The 17,648-nt window shown below is 45.9% G+C and overlaps 1 protein-coding gene and 1 long non-coding RNA gene across 19 annotated transcripts in view; one reads left to right on the forward strand and one right to left on the reverse strand.

Annotated features, from left to right (window-relative positions):
• The window catches only part of Ttll5 (tubulin tyrosine ligase like 5), a 217,845-nt gene that overhangs the window by 182,297 nt on the left and 17,900 nt on the right, over positions 1–17,648 (forward strand). For 14 of the 18 annotated variants that reach the window (XM_039113312.2, XM_039113317.2, XM_039113318.2 and 11 more), the window contains 2 exons: positions 904–986; positions 4,636–4,758. The exons of 1 other annotated variant lie outside the window; for it this stretch is intronic. In XM_039113312.2, coding sequence (XP_038969240.1) covers positions 904–986; positions 4,636–4,757 — 205 coding nt within the window. In that variant the 3' untranslated portion in view covers position 4,758. The remainder of the gene's footprint in view (positions 1–903; positions 987–4,635; positions 4,759–17,648) is intronic. 3 more of the 18 variants (XM_039113313.2, XM_063261755.1, XM_063261756.1) reach the window with 1 other exon arrangement.
• Positions 5,353–12,637, reverse strand: LOC134479235 (uncharacterized). Its single transcript, XR_010052292.1, has 2 exons — positions 7,111–12,637; positions 5,353–6,237 (listed from the first exon to the last, which is right to left on the reverse strand). It is a non-coding gene; the product is annotated as an uncharacterized LOC134479235 (long non-coding RNA).

The following is a 17,648-nucleotide window of genomic DNA, read 5'->3' on the forward strand; positions in this document are numbered from 1 at the left end:
ACTGGCTTGAATAAATGCTCAACAGTACAGAACCAAAGGAATGAGCACACAATAGCTGTAATCTCCAGCTAGAACTCTTATATACCAACTGAAATCAAGGTAGATGGCCCCGGCAAGTAAGTGTGCGCATAGGCCTAGTGGGTCAGACTTCTTCCAAAGATGTGCATTAAATATCTGATGTAAGCAAGAAGAATCAAGTTAGTAATCTCTATCTCCATAGAGCTTATGTCCCAGTCAAGATGACAAGTAGGGCGTATCCATCTACATAAACTGTAATTATAACTTTGAAACTTACAATTTTGATGAGTGAGGCAAAAAATGGCAGAGAGCGCTGAGAGAGATTGCTTAATATGATCTGTAGCCATCGTGCCAGAATGACCTTTCTGAGACCTGCGGGGAAACTTGTGCCCGAGGAACTGAGGGGAGGACCAGTCTGTGCACTGCAGAGTCAATGCTCAGCAGCGTTTCTGCCTCTACTTGCTTGGCAGCTCAGTGCAGGACAGTCACCAATGTTCAGGGCCAGGGAAGGGTGATGGTCACCATATTTGTTCCTCCACCCTTCCCAGCTAAGAGCCTTAAGAGCCACTGCTCTGCATGCTTTAGCTAAGTCAGAACCCGGAGGGACCTAAATAACTACTCACCCAGTTGTGGGCCACTGCGGTGAGACAAGAACCGGGAAGGTGGGAACAGACAGTATGTCAGTTTTGAAATACGTGATATTCTGGGAGATGGATGTCTGTTGGTGAAATAAGTCATCTGTAGGAATGTGACATTTTAACAAAGACAGGTTGAAGCAGGGGAGCATGTTCCAGGAGAGGAAACACCAAGCCCAAAAGAGAAGGCCCCTGGAGGTCTGTCCTTTAACTTGCTTTCTGTCAGCACCTTCTGTCCTTTGTGTTTCAGAGGGTCCTCCACAGAGGGGCAGCTGAACGGACTCCAGAGCAGCATTAACCCTGCAGCCGTCATGCCCATCGCCAACTCCACAGGTCAGTGGGCAGCAGATCGCCGGGTGAGGCAGCAAGGAAAGGGGCATCTGACAATTTTCTCTTTTGCCCCTCTTAAGAACTTCAGCTCAAAGAACAAATGTCCAGGCCTTGAACATATTAGCAGATTGGTATTTTGATTATAATTTTCTTTAGAACGATAACAACATCCTGGGGTTGGCACGATAAGTGCAACATCCTTGTCTGGCAGAGCACTCTCACAGTTGTCATGGTGAGCGCACACTCCCTGTGTCTGGGTTCACTGTTCACATAACGCTTCTGAACAGTGGGTCTCTCACTCTCACAGCAGCTTGGTGAGCTCTCTCTCCTCCCTCCTCCCCTGTGAGAAAGCTAAGCCCCAGCACATTCATTGTACACACATCCAGATTTAGCTGTTTGGTCCATGATGTAAGTCCTGTATGGATGCTAAAGGTCGGTGACAGGGCCTGCAGCCTCTGTCTTAGGTACATACATGCAAGTGACGCATCAGCAAGCCAGAGACTGCTTTTTATATAAAAATTCTTAAACACTCAGCTCAGAAAAATGAAAGACAAACATTGACTACTAAGTCAGTGCAGGGCAGATCACTTGGCCTCTGAATTTCACACAGAAAGAGCAGACAAAGCAGTTTCTATTCTGCTTGGGAGCTGAGAGACTCAAGGAGATGGAACGGGTGTGGGGAGCAGCTATAGGAGCGTCTGAGGTTGATTCTGTACTGGGGGGCATGGGGAGTGGCAGCAGACAACATTGGCATTGCTGTGTGTCAGGTTGTGTGGTGAGTGCTGTGCAGTGACCTCAGGGTCAAGTATACAAATATAAGAACTGAGAGCACCCCCCTGTCCTTTTTATCAGATTGTTAAGTACTTCTAAAGTGTCATAGCCACATAACTACTAAACTCAAAGGCAGTTTTACACTGAAGAGTGAATCCAGGGACTTTTAGTGATCAGACTGCTTCCTAGGGAAAGAAACTTTGAAACCAAGACTTGAAGATAGGTAGCCTGCCAGGAGCAGGCCATCTGGGGTGGAACAAGTACCAGGAACATTTGCTTTTCTTGCAAACCCCGTTGTCAGAATGGCTGGGGGAGGGTTTGCGTAAGAGATGGCGAGAGAAAAGCCAGTGAAGTGTCTGGGCCAGCCATGACCTTTGGAGGGAGCCTGTCATCATCCTGACAGCTGCAAGAAGCCCTAGAGGAGTTAGGAAGAGTGCAGGGACCATGATAAGAAGAGGCAGTGCCCCTGACAGTGACAGCAGATCCCCTGAGAAGCATAGCTGTAGTTTGAAAACAGTTTCTGTGTCTCACTGCTTTACTTGAAGGTTAACTGAAGCAGTCAGTATAAAGGAAGAACTCTTCCTACACCGAGCTAATTGGGCCATATTAGCATTCTAATAAAAGTAAAAAATGAGGTCTCCTTCACAGTATCAGAGCCTGAATTCAGAAGATGTTTGATGGCTCTGTACTTGTGACCCTCCCCCAGAATGCTAGAGCACGGTAGTGTTTGCTGTTTTTTTTTGGGGGGGGGGGGTGTTGAACCACACCTCACATGTGCTAGGTGCTTTACCACTGAGAACGCCCCAAGCTCTTTTGAACAAGGCAGCTATTTTTAAGGAAGTAAAGTGTGCACCTGGAACTGTGGGTGTGGATGGAGAGAGGTGGTGACTGAGAATCACGGCCAGGTTTGAAGTTGCCCCAGGTCACAGCTCTTAGCACTCCCTTCCTCTCCACAAGCCTTAAGCTAGAGATGTGTGCAAGGCCTAGGAAACCCAGCTACCTTCTATGCATGTCTAATTGAACCATGTGGAGTTGAACTCCGTGTGCCGTCTGGCTAAGGGAATTAGAACTGTGAAGGACCAAGGGGGTCAGGATTGCAGCAGCCTGGTGGCCCTTGATGACTTATTTAGAAGCTCTTGTCAAAGTTCTCCTGTATTTGGTATCGGCATAAACCACAGATCAAGCAGTTATCTTCTCCATTGGCCATTTCCCAGCTTCCACCTTAGGTAACGGCCTTGCTCACCCAGCACACTCAGGGCTTGTGTCACCCACTGCCTCCAGCTCTGCCTTTTCTTGGATTTGTTGCCTGTGACTTTTCTGGTATTCTTGATGCTAAAGAGATGAAGTGAAGGAACTAGTAAAAGCTGACAGTGTGAGTTCCCGGCACACGTGGCACTGACAGCTGCTAGTGAGTAACTGCCATGCAGCTTGTGATTTCTGCAGCCGTGAGATGTAAATGCTGTTCTAGTGTTTCAGAAGGATGCTCTGTGTGAAGGAGATGGGGCTACTTAAGCCCAGAAGGAAGGGGGTTGGGGAGGGAAGGAGGCCAACCAAGAGAGAACATAATAATGCCATATTACTCTCCTCAGCTGTCTTCCAAATACCGTTAGCCTCTGTCTCGTACAGTTAACAGATCCATAAATAGAGCTCATGACTGTTTCCTGGCTCTTAACCCTTCTCTTCTACCTGGCTAATGGCTAACCCTACTTTAAGCTCTGTGACTTTGCAGATAGCAAGATAGTGGCTAACCCCACTCCCTGAGTTGTAAAACAGCTGAGCCCTTTACTGCTGATGGTGGGCTAATTGCATTCTTCCAAACCTGCACGTTAGGTGAATAGCAGCCCCCTCAGTGCCCGGAAGAAATGCTGCCTGTTATCTTCCTTGACTTCCCTACCTCTGGCCTTATATCCAAGTTTGCAATGAAAGGAGGGGAAAGAGTCAGTAGGTTTGGAAATCTGAGAAGGAGGCTGGAGTGAGGGCCCTTGGCCAGAAGCCAAACTCATTGGCTGCCTTCTTTATAACCATGGTGCTCCTTCTTGGGCTCTGAAGTGCATATGGTGAACTACAACAGCCAAGAAGGCAAGCTGAGGTCAGCTACCATACTGCAGCCACACCCTCTGTCCTCACCTTTTGAAAAGCATGCTGTTCTGGAATACAGCTTCTTCATACCCCACATCCTTACTCTATTGGTCTTTAGTTATAGATGAGGTGTTGCTATCCTGAAAATCAATGACTGATACCATTTGCAGGAAGTAAGAAGCATGTCCTGTTGAGCCTGTGTCTGTAGCCCTGGTGAAATGTGCAGTAGCTCCCTGCTCTTTTCCTGGGGACAGCAGCATGACTGTGCCCGCCCACTCCCTTGTGTCTTGAGAGAAATGGACTTACTTTTATATAAAGTAAATCCAGCAGGGTTTACGCCCTCAGGGCCTAGAAGTCACTTTAGCTTCCATATGAGTTATTGGTCTGGAATGACCTGTTTTCGTTATCGGATTATTATTTTCATCGTACACTCTGTGGTTGCTGGCACTCCTTGCTGGGCCTGAGCATAAGAAGTTAGGATAAAATAAGCATTGTTCCTGGGCAGCAGCTCTAGTGTCCAGTGTTCTTTTCTTCTCCTTCCCACTTGCCCCTTGCCTTGGGTTTTACCTTCTACTCCCATTATTAAAACTCCCCGAACAGTCCTCTCTGCAGGGCCAGGAGGTAAGACCTGAGGTGCTCGTCCCCTCAGAAGCAGAAAAGAGACAGTGGTGTTGGTGTTAGGAGGAGGCCGGGTGACATCTGAGAACAATGATCCCCTTAACCCAGTGTGGGAGTTTACCTCTTGTCCTTTGGGCCAAGATCAAATACAATGTTAAGTAGGATTTTTTCTTCATTTTTTCAGGATCTTTGGAAGCTCCCCAGGTTATTTTCGCAAGATCCAAACCCTTACCCACACAGTCTGGAGCCCTTGCTACAGTTATAGGACAGAGAAAATCAAAGTCGGTGAAGTCAGGGACAATTTAAGGTAATAGTAAGAATAAGAGCGTGGTTTTGTCCTTATCACTTTCTGACTTTGTGTGGCAGCAAGGGACTTAGTAGCTGCGAAGAAAAGCAATGCAGTACAGGGTCTTGGACATAGCTCAGTGGTACAACACATGCTTGGCACACACAAAGTCCTGTGTCAGATCCCTAGCACCAACAAAGAAAAAAGGCAGTCAAGTAGGGACTTTATAAAACACAGGGAAGGATGACTACTTCAAACCTGGGTCAAAGCTGAGCTATGCCTAGTTAGCTTCTGTACTGTACTGGCCTCCCAGAAGGTGGCGCTGTGGCAGTAAGAACTCTCTGCTGTTGAGAGAGGCTTTTGTTTTAAACATATGGAGTCTCTTGGAGCAAATCAAAAACATTAAAGCCACAGCCAGAGTTCACAGGTAAGTGTGGCAGGGTGTATAGGAAAGGAGATGCTGGAAGACCCAGTTGTCTCAAAGGAGACTGACTATCAGGACAGACGTAGAGCTTTGAGATACTGAGGTGGAAAGGGAACAAAAATATTTTGGAAAGGCTTCAGTGACATTGATAATTTGGTGATGTTGAGAGCACAATTGTTAAAAGGTTTTACTTGTTATAAGTTTTTAATCAGCACACAGCTGTTAATTGACAACAAAACAAGGTTTAGTCCATCCTCCTCCCCCCACCCTCTGCCCCGGGGTAGACCATGCAGTTAGGGAATTGCTGGACTTGGCCTGGTGAAACTGTCCTCGCTTCACTAATGTTGCTCTGAGTGTTATGCTCCAGCTATACCCTTCAGAACTTACCAGAAATGTCTCTGAAACCTCAAGACTGTAATTATTCCTTTCTTCCTCACTCAGTCCCACATGCTCGGCATTAATAGCACACCTCCATGAGCTCAATATTCTTCTTACCTCTGGGGGATATTTATAAACTTCTTTGAGAAGCATTATTCATTAAAATACCCCAGGAGAGCAAAGGAGAAAGGAAAGTTATTTATCCACCACAGGGTTCATTTACATTGGATCAGAAAGCTTCAAACATCTTTCCCCAGCCCATTTAAACTCTCTCCAGAAAGGAATGAGAAGAGAGACAGGAACACCAAATCCATGGCTTGGTCATCTACCAAAATGAAATACCCAGAATTCTGGTGCCACTCAGCCAATGCATTTTAGCGCTGACACAAAGCATGTTGTCCTGTGATGAACAACTTGTAAAGTATAGAAAACTGAGCAAGAAGGTCAAGATGTCCCTTAGTGTACTGGCATCCAGAAGGATGAATATGACAGCCAGCTCCAAACCAAACTGACGGCCTGCCAAGGAGCACTGGCGTCCTCCGTTCCCAGGTCTGTAAGACTTGGACCTGCCACTGTGGTGTACCGCTTTCCTCCAGCTTCTCTCCTGGTATCCCTGCAGTCCTCTCCGAATCAGTCCTTGGCAATGTAGGTTTGTCAGCAACGCAGCACTGAGAAGGCTCATCTCTTCACCTGGAATTCTGGAAAAACACAGTCCTGAACTTGAGCTCGCCATCCTCTGGGGACAGCTGTGGTAGGGAGACAGTGTGCCAAGGTGCATGGACCTGGGCCCCGAGTCGGTCATGGTCTCAGAACCAGCCTCCCGTGAGCAGTGCAGCTACAAGGAAGCATCGCCTAGCAGGCCCACTAGCCCAGACTATCACTTTGGTTCATGCAGAGACCTCTGCAGCCACAGTTACTGATGAGCAGTATCACCATCTGCAACAGAAGCCTCCTCACTCATGCGGTTTGGAGAGACAGACATGAGAGACTGAAGAAGATGCTCTGCGTTTGCAAAATACTTTATGTAACGCTCAGAGAATACCAGCTGTCCTCTTCAAGGAACTTATGCGGAGGGTATCAGGAACAGAAGCCCATCTAACACACACACACACACACACACACACACACACACACACACACACACACGGGCTGCCTGCCCTAGGCACAGTTATAATCAGAGACATTGCTGTTACTTGTCTTCTCAGAGTCTATTTTTACCAATATAATATAAACATACACATCAACTATATTTTCTTTATTCTCAGTGTTCTGATATTTGGGGTTCCTACACACTAGGAAAGTAATCGCCTCCATCAGTCCCCCAACTTGTCCCAGAACAGCCTTTTATATGCAAACCAACCAGTCCCAAGTTCATATCCCCAACAAATCTCTTTATCCAACTCTCCCACACCAATCCAAAGTGCTTCCCCTGCCCAGTTATTTCTAAACCAGATCCCAAGCATCTAGTGACTACCCCAGAGTTCCAAAGCCTGCTGGAAATTATTCAGAATAGATAAACCATGCCCTTGATAAGCCTTCCCTTTTCCTAGGACACCAGTGAGAGTGCTTACCTAGACTTTCCTCTCACCCCGGTGGTGGTATCACTGTTACATCCCTCTCTAGGGGCTGGAAGTGTAAACTGCTTCCTCCTCCCATGCTGCTCCCTCTTCCTCCTATAGCCGCACTGACTTCTCCATTCTATGGCGAACATGCGCATTCAGTAGAAGAATTTCATTTGCAGCAGCAGGAATGAACAGACGTTATTCTTTGGGTCCCTGTCACCAGCTCTGTGCCAGTGCTGCTGCCTTACCACTCACTTCATGATAGGTCTCATCACACAGTGGTGCTGACGCCCGATCTGGCTGCAGCCTCGACCAGCCAGCAGACTGGCCTGGCTGCCAGCCAGTGAAACTCCATGCATCTCTGTCCAGAGGCTGCCTGTGCTGCAGCTCGTAACTCTTTGTACATAAGGACAGTCTAGCTGAAGCCCCTGGTTGGAAGTTAGAGAGGCCACCTGGCATTCAGTTTAGGGAAGACGGGAGGGCACATTGCAAGAGCCTACCCAAAGGGGATTGGCTTGCTTCACAGAAAGCCAAGGAACTCTTTTTCTGAAATGGATTAAGAAATAGGCTACTGGGAAAGATAACATCTGAAAATTGATACTGTCTCTTGCAGTGCTGGCCAGATCCCAAGAGAAGAGTGATGCTTCTTCAACTGTTAACAATTACTACCTTGTTATAGAGACAAGGGAGTTGATGGCCTCAGTCTCAGGCTATATTACTGAAGCACACACTGCTCTTGGGAAAAAATGCTGGCACCCCGTGTCATTAGACTTGTACCTACTGTTGTATTTTGTAGCAACGTTGTGTGGTCCTATGTAACCTCCATTTGGTTTGAGTAGAAGGTCCAGATCATTCTTGTATCCCTAAACTGGGCAAGCAACCAGCAAAAAGTGGCCTTTCCCTGTTGGTCTCTCTGAAGATCACTCCCTGTTAGCAATCCAGCCTCCAGTCACGTAACCAGTGAACCCACATACCTTGCTACCAGTCTTAATGGGATGCTTGTTACAGCCACAAACCTCGGCTTTACCTACCTTGTATCCTTAGGACACAATTGTTCCTAAAAGTTCTACAGAAAGAAAATGGTGTGTTAAGTCTTTGGAAAAAGCAAGCTTTACTCATGGACTGTTTACAGTTGAGCTTACCTGATGTGCAGAGTTGGCACTGGGTCCCAGGGGATGTAGGTGTTTAAGTGCAGGGCTTAGGGATAATGAAGTAGATTGCCCTGCTGACATGACTGGTGTTGATATTTATCCTTTAGGCTTTCAAGTTAGGTTGTAAAGAAAAAGCCCAGGCTCCCTCCAGTCCTCAGGGTGAAAAGCATCACTAGTTAGACGACAGCAGCCATCACTTAGACTAGTGTCCCACCTTCTGCGTGTGGGTATTCCAGTCAGCTGCATAGCAAGGGCTCTCCGCTCTTAGCCTGGTCCAGCTAATCTTGTTACCTGACACCAGAGAGGAGTAGCTTGAATGGATAAAGTGTGCCTTTAGCTACCTCAGTAAAACATAACCACTAAGCCCACCACAACAGAGAGATGTAAGTAGGAAAGCCAACTTTTCTCTTGGGTGAGGAGAAAAGTCAGCTGGTGGTGAGTCACTTTTATTTATTAGTCTCTTGTTGTTAAGTACAAGTTGTTTTTTTAAATTTCTGTACTGAAATAATTGAGGGTTTTTTTGTCCCCCTCCCTACTTCCTAGTCACTTGTAATTTGCCATGGAAATTCATAAATAGATGACAGCCCAAATGTAGGTATTTTAAATTTTGATAAATTTGTTTTCATAATTGAACTCAGAGCTGTATTGGCTAATGAACTAACTATTCATAGTTTTTAACCAGACATTAGAATATGAAATTTTCAAAACTGCTGCTCTTAGAAGGTTCTCCTCTGGTCTTCTGTTTTGTATTTGTTCATCCTTCTTCTCTTATGCATGTGTGCAAATAACTATGTCTTCTTTATGCATAGGGTCAGAGTTGTCCATGGTGGACTTTTAGTCATTAAGAAGAGAAACACCCCAAGATCTAGGGAAGTGGTTCAGTGGGTCAGGTGCTTTCTGTAGCAGCATGAGGCCTGAATTCCAATACCCAGAGCCCACATAAAGCCAGGCATAATAGTGCATGGCTGTAATCGCAGTAATTGTATAGCAAAATGGGAGGTAGACACAGGGAACTCTCTGGAAGCTCAGGGAGCTAGCACGCCTGGTGTATGCATTAGCCCATGACAAAGAGAATCTACTTCAAGTGAGTACAAGAGTAGTTCACACACATGAATACACACACATCCTATATACACACCATATAGACAAAAGGAGAAAAGCCCCCAGTGTACCTCTAAGAAGGGAAGTTACTGGAGAATGGACAGTCTTCTTAGGGACCAGGCTCATGAAAACGGCCACCTGCCTGAGCAGCACAGCAGTGCTCAGTTAGCCCGCTCCTCTGACTGAGCATCTGTTCGCACACACACAGCCCTCTGACCCTCCACATAAGGGAGGGTAAGTGTGCACATAGCCATAGCAAGAAGAAGGCAAACAGCTACAAAGTAAAGGTTGGGAAGAGTCTTATTTCTAAGAACAGCTTTTTTAAATTCCATATTATATTATCTGATTAAAAACTACAAATGTTATTACCAAGTACAATTTGCAGGATATCAGCACTGGAGGACTCCTGGCCCACCTGGCATTGGACACCATTTTGCATCTACTCTTAAGAAAAAATACATGATCAGAACTCTTCCCGCTCTTTCATCAGCAAGTGCGCACTGGTGGCCAGAGCGCTCTCTCCTCAGTGGCAGCAGCCTTCCAGGCACATGCCAGCCTGTGCTAGTGTAGCATGAGGTGAACAGTCAAAGATGCCAGTTTATCCATGGGCTACCATCTTCTTTCAGATGAGATTATAACTAAGCAGGTATAACATAAACTTCACCTCCGACATAAAGTCTCAAACTATAATGCAAAATAGTAATAAAATAAAAAGCATGAAATGTGAAGGGAAACCCAAATCAAGACACGAGAAAACCCCCCCCTTTTAATGAGAGGTCAGATAAACTGTAGCTGAGGTGAAACTTGGTCCTGAGGGCTGTGTCATCCAGAGCAAGGACACAGGATACAGTGCTCATCACTGAAAAGGGCGCTCAGTAGCAGAGCCCGATCCTGCATGGAGCTCTAGAGTTTGCTTTCCCAGCACTGCCCCTACCCCCCACCCCCAAAAAGCTACAGGAGGTGAAAATCAAGCTTTTTCCTACATCTTACTCCAAAGTAACTATTTAGTGTGCTTTATGTAGAGTTCACGGAGTGAAGTAATACCACTCCTAGCCAGCTAGCCCAGAAATGTGTTTTATTTGGCAACTTTCTGACATGATGTACATGCAGGACAAATATTACGGTGCATGTCAGTAAGGATGGCGCCATGACAGGATGAAGCCAGAAGTGAGCCTTTGCAGTCACATAACCAACCCAGGGGTGGGTGATGACTGCTGGAGGACTGTATATATTGTATGTGACTTAGGCCATCCTAAATATAGCTTCTCTCAGGGCTAGTTGGACACTTATGCAGGGGCTCAGATACCCGGCTCTCCTCTCGATGTGTGGAGACGATGCACCACATGGTCAGGAAGCAGGCAGCACAAATGCCGGCTCCACACCGTACAGCCTGTGTCCTGGGCCTGTACTTACAGAAGTGGGTTCTGCTGTCTGCTCTTCCTCTCTCTCCCGTCCTGTTCCCTTCCCTCCCTCCATCTCTCTCCATGTCTGGCCCAAGCAGCTTCCCTCCTGCCCAGCCCTGGCCTGTTCCCCCCCTGCTCTGACTTAGTGTTTTTGGCTCTGCTCTGTCAGAGCTCTGATTGCTGCTCCCACACTCAGCCTTCACAGATTTCTTGACCGCCTTTTGGGTTTCTAGAAGGTACGAATCAGATCTAGTCTGAAATCCCAGCAAAGTATCAGAGCACAGCAGCAGCTGCAAAATCCTGCTGAGGACATGAATGGGTGAAGGCTGTACTTCTTTGGTTCATTTTGCTAGTATTTGGATGTCTGTACATTTGTAAACCCTTCCCATTCTGAGGGAACCAGTTAAACTTTGCTTCCTCCAGTAAGCCTTACATGTAAAATTGCACTTCTCTAGTCAGTTGAGACCTAACAGTTCATCATCAAGTTTAACAGTTCCCTGTATTTTGTCATCTCTCGTCGCTGCTTGGTTTTTTGTATCTTCAATAAGACCACAGACTGAAGGCAGAGTTTGACTCCCAGTATCAGGGACTCAAGAGATCACCCAGAGTGTTTCAGTGCCTTGAAATATGAGATCTAAAATAAATAACACATATCCACATACATAAATTGTCTTCTGGAAAATATCCTGGTTTTGTTTCGTTTTGTTTTGTTCCTGTAGTGCATTGAATAATCTCAGAAGATAAAATGTGATGGAAAATTCATAAATGATACACTTCATTATTACACAATTTCAAAATTAGGTGTGCCGTCTCCTCGGCACTGTAAAACTATTTCATATAAAGTAAGCACTGATGGCTACTCTAGATATGACATCTGACCTGCTTTCCTGACCTCACTATCAACCCCCTTGTTCTGATGCTGTTTCCTCATGAGGGCCTTGACTGCAGGCCATGCACCAATGGCTTCCTGTAGGGAAGCAAAGTCACAGTGAGGCTCAGTTTGAGCTACATTTGTCCTTCCATGTGTTTTCCTCTTCTGCACCCCTTAGAGCCCTTTCCAGGTTTTATCGCTTCACTAAGATGAGATTTTCTTCTGAACATGAAAAGTGCTCTGTGTGTGTGTGTGTGTGTGTGTGTGTGTGTGTGTGTGTGTGTGTGTGCGTGTACATACATATATACACACTTTTAATTGTGAACTTTGTATGAGTTTGTCAGGCCTCTCTCCAGTGATGGAGCACATATGCTGGAGGCTGTTCCCGTCAGGGCTGTGACGAGTAGTGAGCATCAAGTGCAACGTAGCGACAGCAAAACTAGAGCAATGCACCGTCTATTTCTGTAGGACTCAGGACAGAACCAAAGCTCTCTTGGCCTTTATCGTGTTCACTTTTCCATGAGTTCAGCCCTGTGTAGCATTATTATTGTCACTGTCAGGAGCTGTGTCTACATCCTCGGAGAATTCGGAAGATGAGATAGAAATGGCACGATTCTGAAGTTAGGCCAATCAATATGGACTCTGCCTCCCTCCCAGTTGGCAATTTAGTACACCCACTAACTTCTTTGAGCCTCAGTTTTCTCCTCTGTATGATAAACGTAAGAACGTTCATCTTCAGAATAGGTCAACCCAGTTTAAACTGGACAGAAAACTCGGATAGACATTTCTCCCAAAGAAAGACTACAATGGTGGGTACGTGTGAAAAGACTTCCCAAGTACTCACGAGAGGAGTGACTTCGCCCACTTCACCCCAGTTAGGCTAGCTACCATTACATTAACAAGTGGAGACTGGGGGTTGGGGATTTAGCTCAGTGGTAGAGCGCTTGCCTAGCAAGCACAAGGCCCTGGGTTCGGTCCCCAGCTCCAAAAAAAAAAAAAAAAGGAAAAAAAAAAAACAAGTGGAGACCGTGGCTGCTGAGGACTAGAGAGGAAGACAGTGGAGGGGTAGTGTTTAATGGACGCAGATTAGTTTCACAAAATGCGGTTGGGATGCTCATAAGACTCAACTATGATTTAGATTGTCAGCATGGTAAGTTGTATGTTCTGTGTATCTGTTAAAAGTTTCCAAAATGGTTACAGACTGTGTAATGTGGGAATGCTACAGAAAAGTGGGTGTTTGCTACCTCACTTTTGTATCTGAGGAAAATGTGTGTACAGGGTGGGGGTAGCTTGTCCAAGCTGTGCAGACAGTGGTAAGGCTGAAATTCAGATGCAGGCAGCTCGGGTCCAGAGGCTGCCTCTGAGCACTGGGCCCCTCAGGGAGCTTAGTTTTATCAGCTTCCTTTTTCTAGTGGAGCTGCTGGTCCATGTGGCCTGGGTCCCCCTGCAGTCCGCCTATTATCACAAAAGGCTTGCTCTTCCCAGGATTCCTGGCAATATACAAACATATGTGGGTCAGGCCATCTTACTATTGTCTACCTTTTAAAACAACTATGTGTGTAAGTATTTTGCCACAGGACTCAGAAGTAGGCATTGGATCCCCTGCCCTGGAGTTACAAATGGTTATGAGCGTTCTGTAGGAGCCAGGACTTTTAACCACTTAGCCACATTTCATGCCACACATTTCTTTGCCCTCTTCCTGGCCAGCACATGGCATTAGGGTCCCTGTCACATGGAGGTTCTAGAAATACTTGAGAATCTCCATCTTCCGTCTTCCTGGCAGAGACAGAAGTGGGAAATGAGCCATAGATGGGCAAGTCCAACTTGCTAATTGAAGTAACGCCATTGTCTTGGCTCATAACAGTGACACACCAAATCGTATCCTGAGTTGTGTGCAGGCCACTCTCAAATGTCCTGCAGCAGAGGCGTGGTTGGGCTGTGGAACTCCTTAGACCTGCATTCTGAGCTTGTTCTGCCACCTTAGAAAGTCCCTCAGGTTTGCTCACAGTGTGGCTGGCCGCAGTAAGAACTAAAAGAGCTTCTTAAGGACCCTGGTGCATTTGAAGGTGGTTTTTTGTGTTTAAGTTTTCACTGAGATTTAAAAAAAAAAAAAATAGTAGGGGCGGGGCCTGGTAACTAATGACAACCCAAAGCAGACGCTTACTCAGGAGTAAATAGGAGTTAAAGTAATGAATACAGATGCTATGCAATAGTAAGTGTGACGTAGGACAAGTTACAGTAGAATTAAATGTCCAAAAATAAAGCCATACATGATGCCACTGACTGGGAACCAGACTACCAGAGTTATACAGTGGAGAAAGAATGGCCTCACCAACAAATCTCCTCCAACAGTGGCCTGTCCACCTCCAAAAGAATAAAGATGGCTCATGCTGTATATAAAAATGAACCCCAAGTTGTCCAAATACAAGCATTGAGGAGAAAATGCCTAGACTGTATAGGAGCGTGCGTGCTCTTTGACTTGGGCCGAGCAGCTCTTTCTTTGTACAGCCCCATAGAGCACACAGGAAGCCATGCAGTTAGAGCAGATTCATCCATAAGCTTGAACTGTGTGCTTCAGAAGAATCCATCAAGAAAGGTGCAGAGCCAAACGGGAGGCTGGGGAGGAGTCAGTGTGTAAGGGCATTTGCTGCACAAGCATGAGGACCTGAGTTCCAATTCAGCACTGATGAGGGGAGCGGGCAGAGAGAGCAAGGTCCTGGGGACCTGCTGCACATCACTCTAGCTCCAGGTTCAGTGAGAGACCCTGTGTCAAGGGAACAAGGTAGAGAGTGAGAACAGAATATCTCATGTTGTCCTCTGGCCTCTGCACACAGGGCCACACGAAGTTGCGTGCATGCATGCCAGCATGGACCACACCAAAATACACACACAGAGAGGGACAGCGTGGGAGAGAATAACTGCAAATCATGTATATTCTTACAGCTCAATAAAGGGACAGGCAATTTTAGAAGTAAACTGAGGGTTTCAAAGACATCCCTTTAAAGAACATGTGCAAGTGGCCAATAACCACCTAGAAAAGATGTGTCATTTGGAGAGTGCAGACCAAAGCCACTTCACACGCGGGAGGGTGACTATAATCAGAGCTGGGTAATAACAGGTGTGAGTGGAGATGGAGAGAAATCGGGGTCTTTCCACACTGCTGACGAGGCTGTAAAGTGGTGCTGCTGCTTCAGAAACAGTTAGCAGTCCCCCAGAGTTAAATGTGCAGTTGCCAATTAACCCAGCCACCCCGTAAGTGACGGTGTTGAGTGCAGGGGTGGATGGTAGCATTGCTCAGAAGAACCATTATGTGAAAGCAACCTGACGTCTACCAAATGATAAAGCATGAAATACAGTACGCGCACAGCTATGTAAAAGAGTGAGATGCTGCTGCACACAGGCCTGGACATGCTCGGAAAGCATGGAGGAAAGCCAGTCACAGAGTGCCAGGTGTCACAGTTCTATTGATGTAAAACGTACAGGCTGAATGTAATGACACAGGCCACTCATCTTCCCCCTCCCCCCCCCCCCCCCCGGAGCTGGGGACCTTGGGCCTTGTGCTTGCTAGGCAAGCGCTCTACCACTGAGCTAAATCCCCAACCCCCACTCATCTTTTTTTTTTCTCCATCTTTATTAAATTGGGTATTTCTTATTTACATTTTAATTGTTACTACCTTTCCCAGTTTCCGGGCCAACATCCCCCTAACCCTTCCCCTCCCCTTCTTTAAGGGTGTTCCCCTCCCCATCCTCACCCCATTACCGTCCTCCCCTCCAACAATCCCGTTCACTGGAGGATCAGTCTTGGCAGGACCCAGGGCTTCCCCTTCCACTGGTGCTCTTACTAGGATATTCATTGCTACCTATGAGGTTGGAGCCCAGGGTCAGTCCATGTATAGTCTTTGGGTAGCGGCTTAGTCCCTGGAAGCTCTGGTTGGTTGGCATTGTTGTTCATATGGGGTCTCAAGCCCCTTCAAGCTCTTTCAGTCCTTTCTCTGATTCCTTCAACAGGGGTCCTGTTCTTAGTTCAGTGGATTGCTGCTGGCATTTGCCTATTTATTTGCCATATTCTGACTGTGTCTCTCAGGAGAGATCTATGTCCGGTTCCTGTCAGCCTGCACTTCTTTATCTTATCTAGTTTGGTGGCTATATATGTATGGGCGACATGTGGGGCAGGCTCTGAATGGGCGTTCCTTCATCCTCTGTTCTAAATTTTACCTCCCTATTCCCTCCCAAGGGTATTCTTGTTCCCCTTTTAAAGAAGTGAAGCTTTCGCATTTTGGTCATCCTTCTTGAGTTTCATGTGTTCTGTGCATCTAGGGTAATTTGAGCATTTGGGCTAATAGCCACTTATCAATGAGTGCATACCATGTGTGTTTTTCTGTGATTGGGTTACCTCACTCAGGATGATACTTTCCAATTCCATCCATTTGCCTATGAATTTCATAAAGTCATTGTTTTTCTTTTTTTTTTTTTTTTTTTTTTTCGGAGCTGGGGACCGAACCCAGGGCCTTGCGCTTCCTAGGTAAGCGCTCTACCACTGAGCTAAATCCCCAGCCCCAAGTCATTGTTTTTCATAGTGGAGTAGTACTCCATTGTATAGATATACCACATTTTCTGTATCCATTCCTCTGTTGAAGGGCATCTGGGTTCTTTCCAGCTTCTGGCTATTATAAATAAGGCTGCTATGAACATAGTGGAGCACGTGTCTTTTTTATATGTTGGGGCATCTTTTGGGTATATGCCCAAGAGAGGTATAGCTGGGTCCTCACGTAGTTCAATGTCCAATTTTCTGAGGAACCTCCAGACTGATTTCCAGAATGGTTGTACCAGTCTGCAATCCCACCAACAATGGAGGAGTGTTCCTCTTTCTCCGCATCCTCGCCAGCATCTGCTGTCACCTGAGTTTTTGATCTTAGCCATTCTCACTGGTGTGAGGTGAAATCTCAGGGTTGTTTTGATTTGCATTTCCCTTATGACTAAAGATGTTGAACATTTCTTTAGGTGTTTCTCAGCCATTCGGCATTCCTCAGCTGTGAATTCTTTGTTTAGCTCTGAACCCCATTTTTTAATAGGGTTATTTGTTTCCCTGCGGTCTAACTTCTTGAGTTCTTTGTATATTTTGGATATAAGGCCTCTATCTGTTGTAGGATTGGTAAAGATCTTTTCCCAATCTGTTGGTTGCCGTTTTGTCCTAACCACCGTGTCCTTTGCCTTACAGAAGCTTTGCGGTTTTATGAGATCCCATTTGTCGATTCTTGATCTTAGAGCATAAGCCATTGGTGTCTTGTTCAGGAAATTTTCTCCAGTGCCCATGTGTTCGAGATGCTTCCCCACTTTTTCTTCTATTGGTTTGAGTGTATCTGGTTTGATGTGGAGGTCCTTGATCCACTTGGACTTAAGCTTTGTACAGGGTGATAAGCATGGATCGATCTGCATTCTTCTACATGCTGACCTCCAGTTGAACTAGCACCATTTGCTGAAAATGCTATCTTTTTTTCCATTGGATGGTTTTGGCTCCTTTGTCAAAAATCAAGTGACCATAGGTGTGTGAGTTCATTTCTGGGTCTTCAATTCTGTTCCATTGGTCTATCTGTCTGTCTCTGTACCAATACCATGCAGTTTTTATCACTATTGCTCTGTAATACTGCTTGAGTTCAGGGATAGTGATTCCCCCTGAAGTCCTTTTATTGTTGAGGATTGTTTTAGCTATCCTGGATTTTTTGTTATTCCAGATGAATAAGCAAATTTTTCTGTCTAACTCTATGAAGAATTGGGTTGGAATTTTGATGGTGATTGCACTGAATCTGTAGATCGCTTTTTGTAAAATGGCCATTTTTACTATATTAATCCAGCCAATCCATGAGCATGGGAGATCTTTCCATCTTCTGAGGTCTTCTTCAATTTCTTTCTTCAGAGTCTTGAAGTTCTTATCATTCAGATGTTTCACTTGCTTGGTTAAAGTCACACCGAGGTGTTTTATATTATTTGGGACTATTATGAAGGGTGTCGTTTCCCTAATTT

Source organism: Rattus norvegicus, chromosome 6, assembly GCF_036323735.1.
Source record: "Rattus norvegicus strain BN/NHsdMcwi chromosome 6, GRCr8, whole genome shotgun sequence".
Taxonomy (NCBI): Eukaryota; Metazoa; Chordata; class Mammalia; order Rodentia; family Muridae; genus Rattus; species Rattus norvegicus.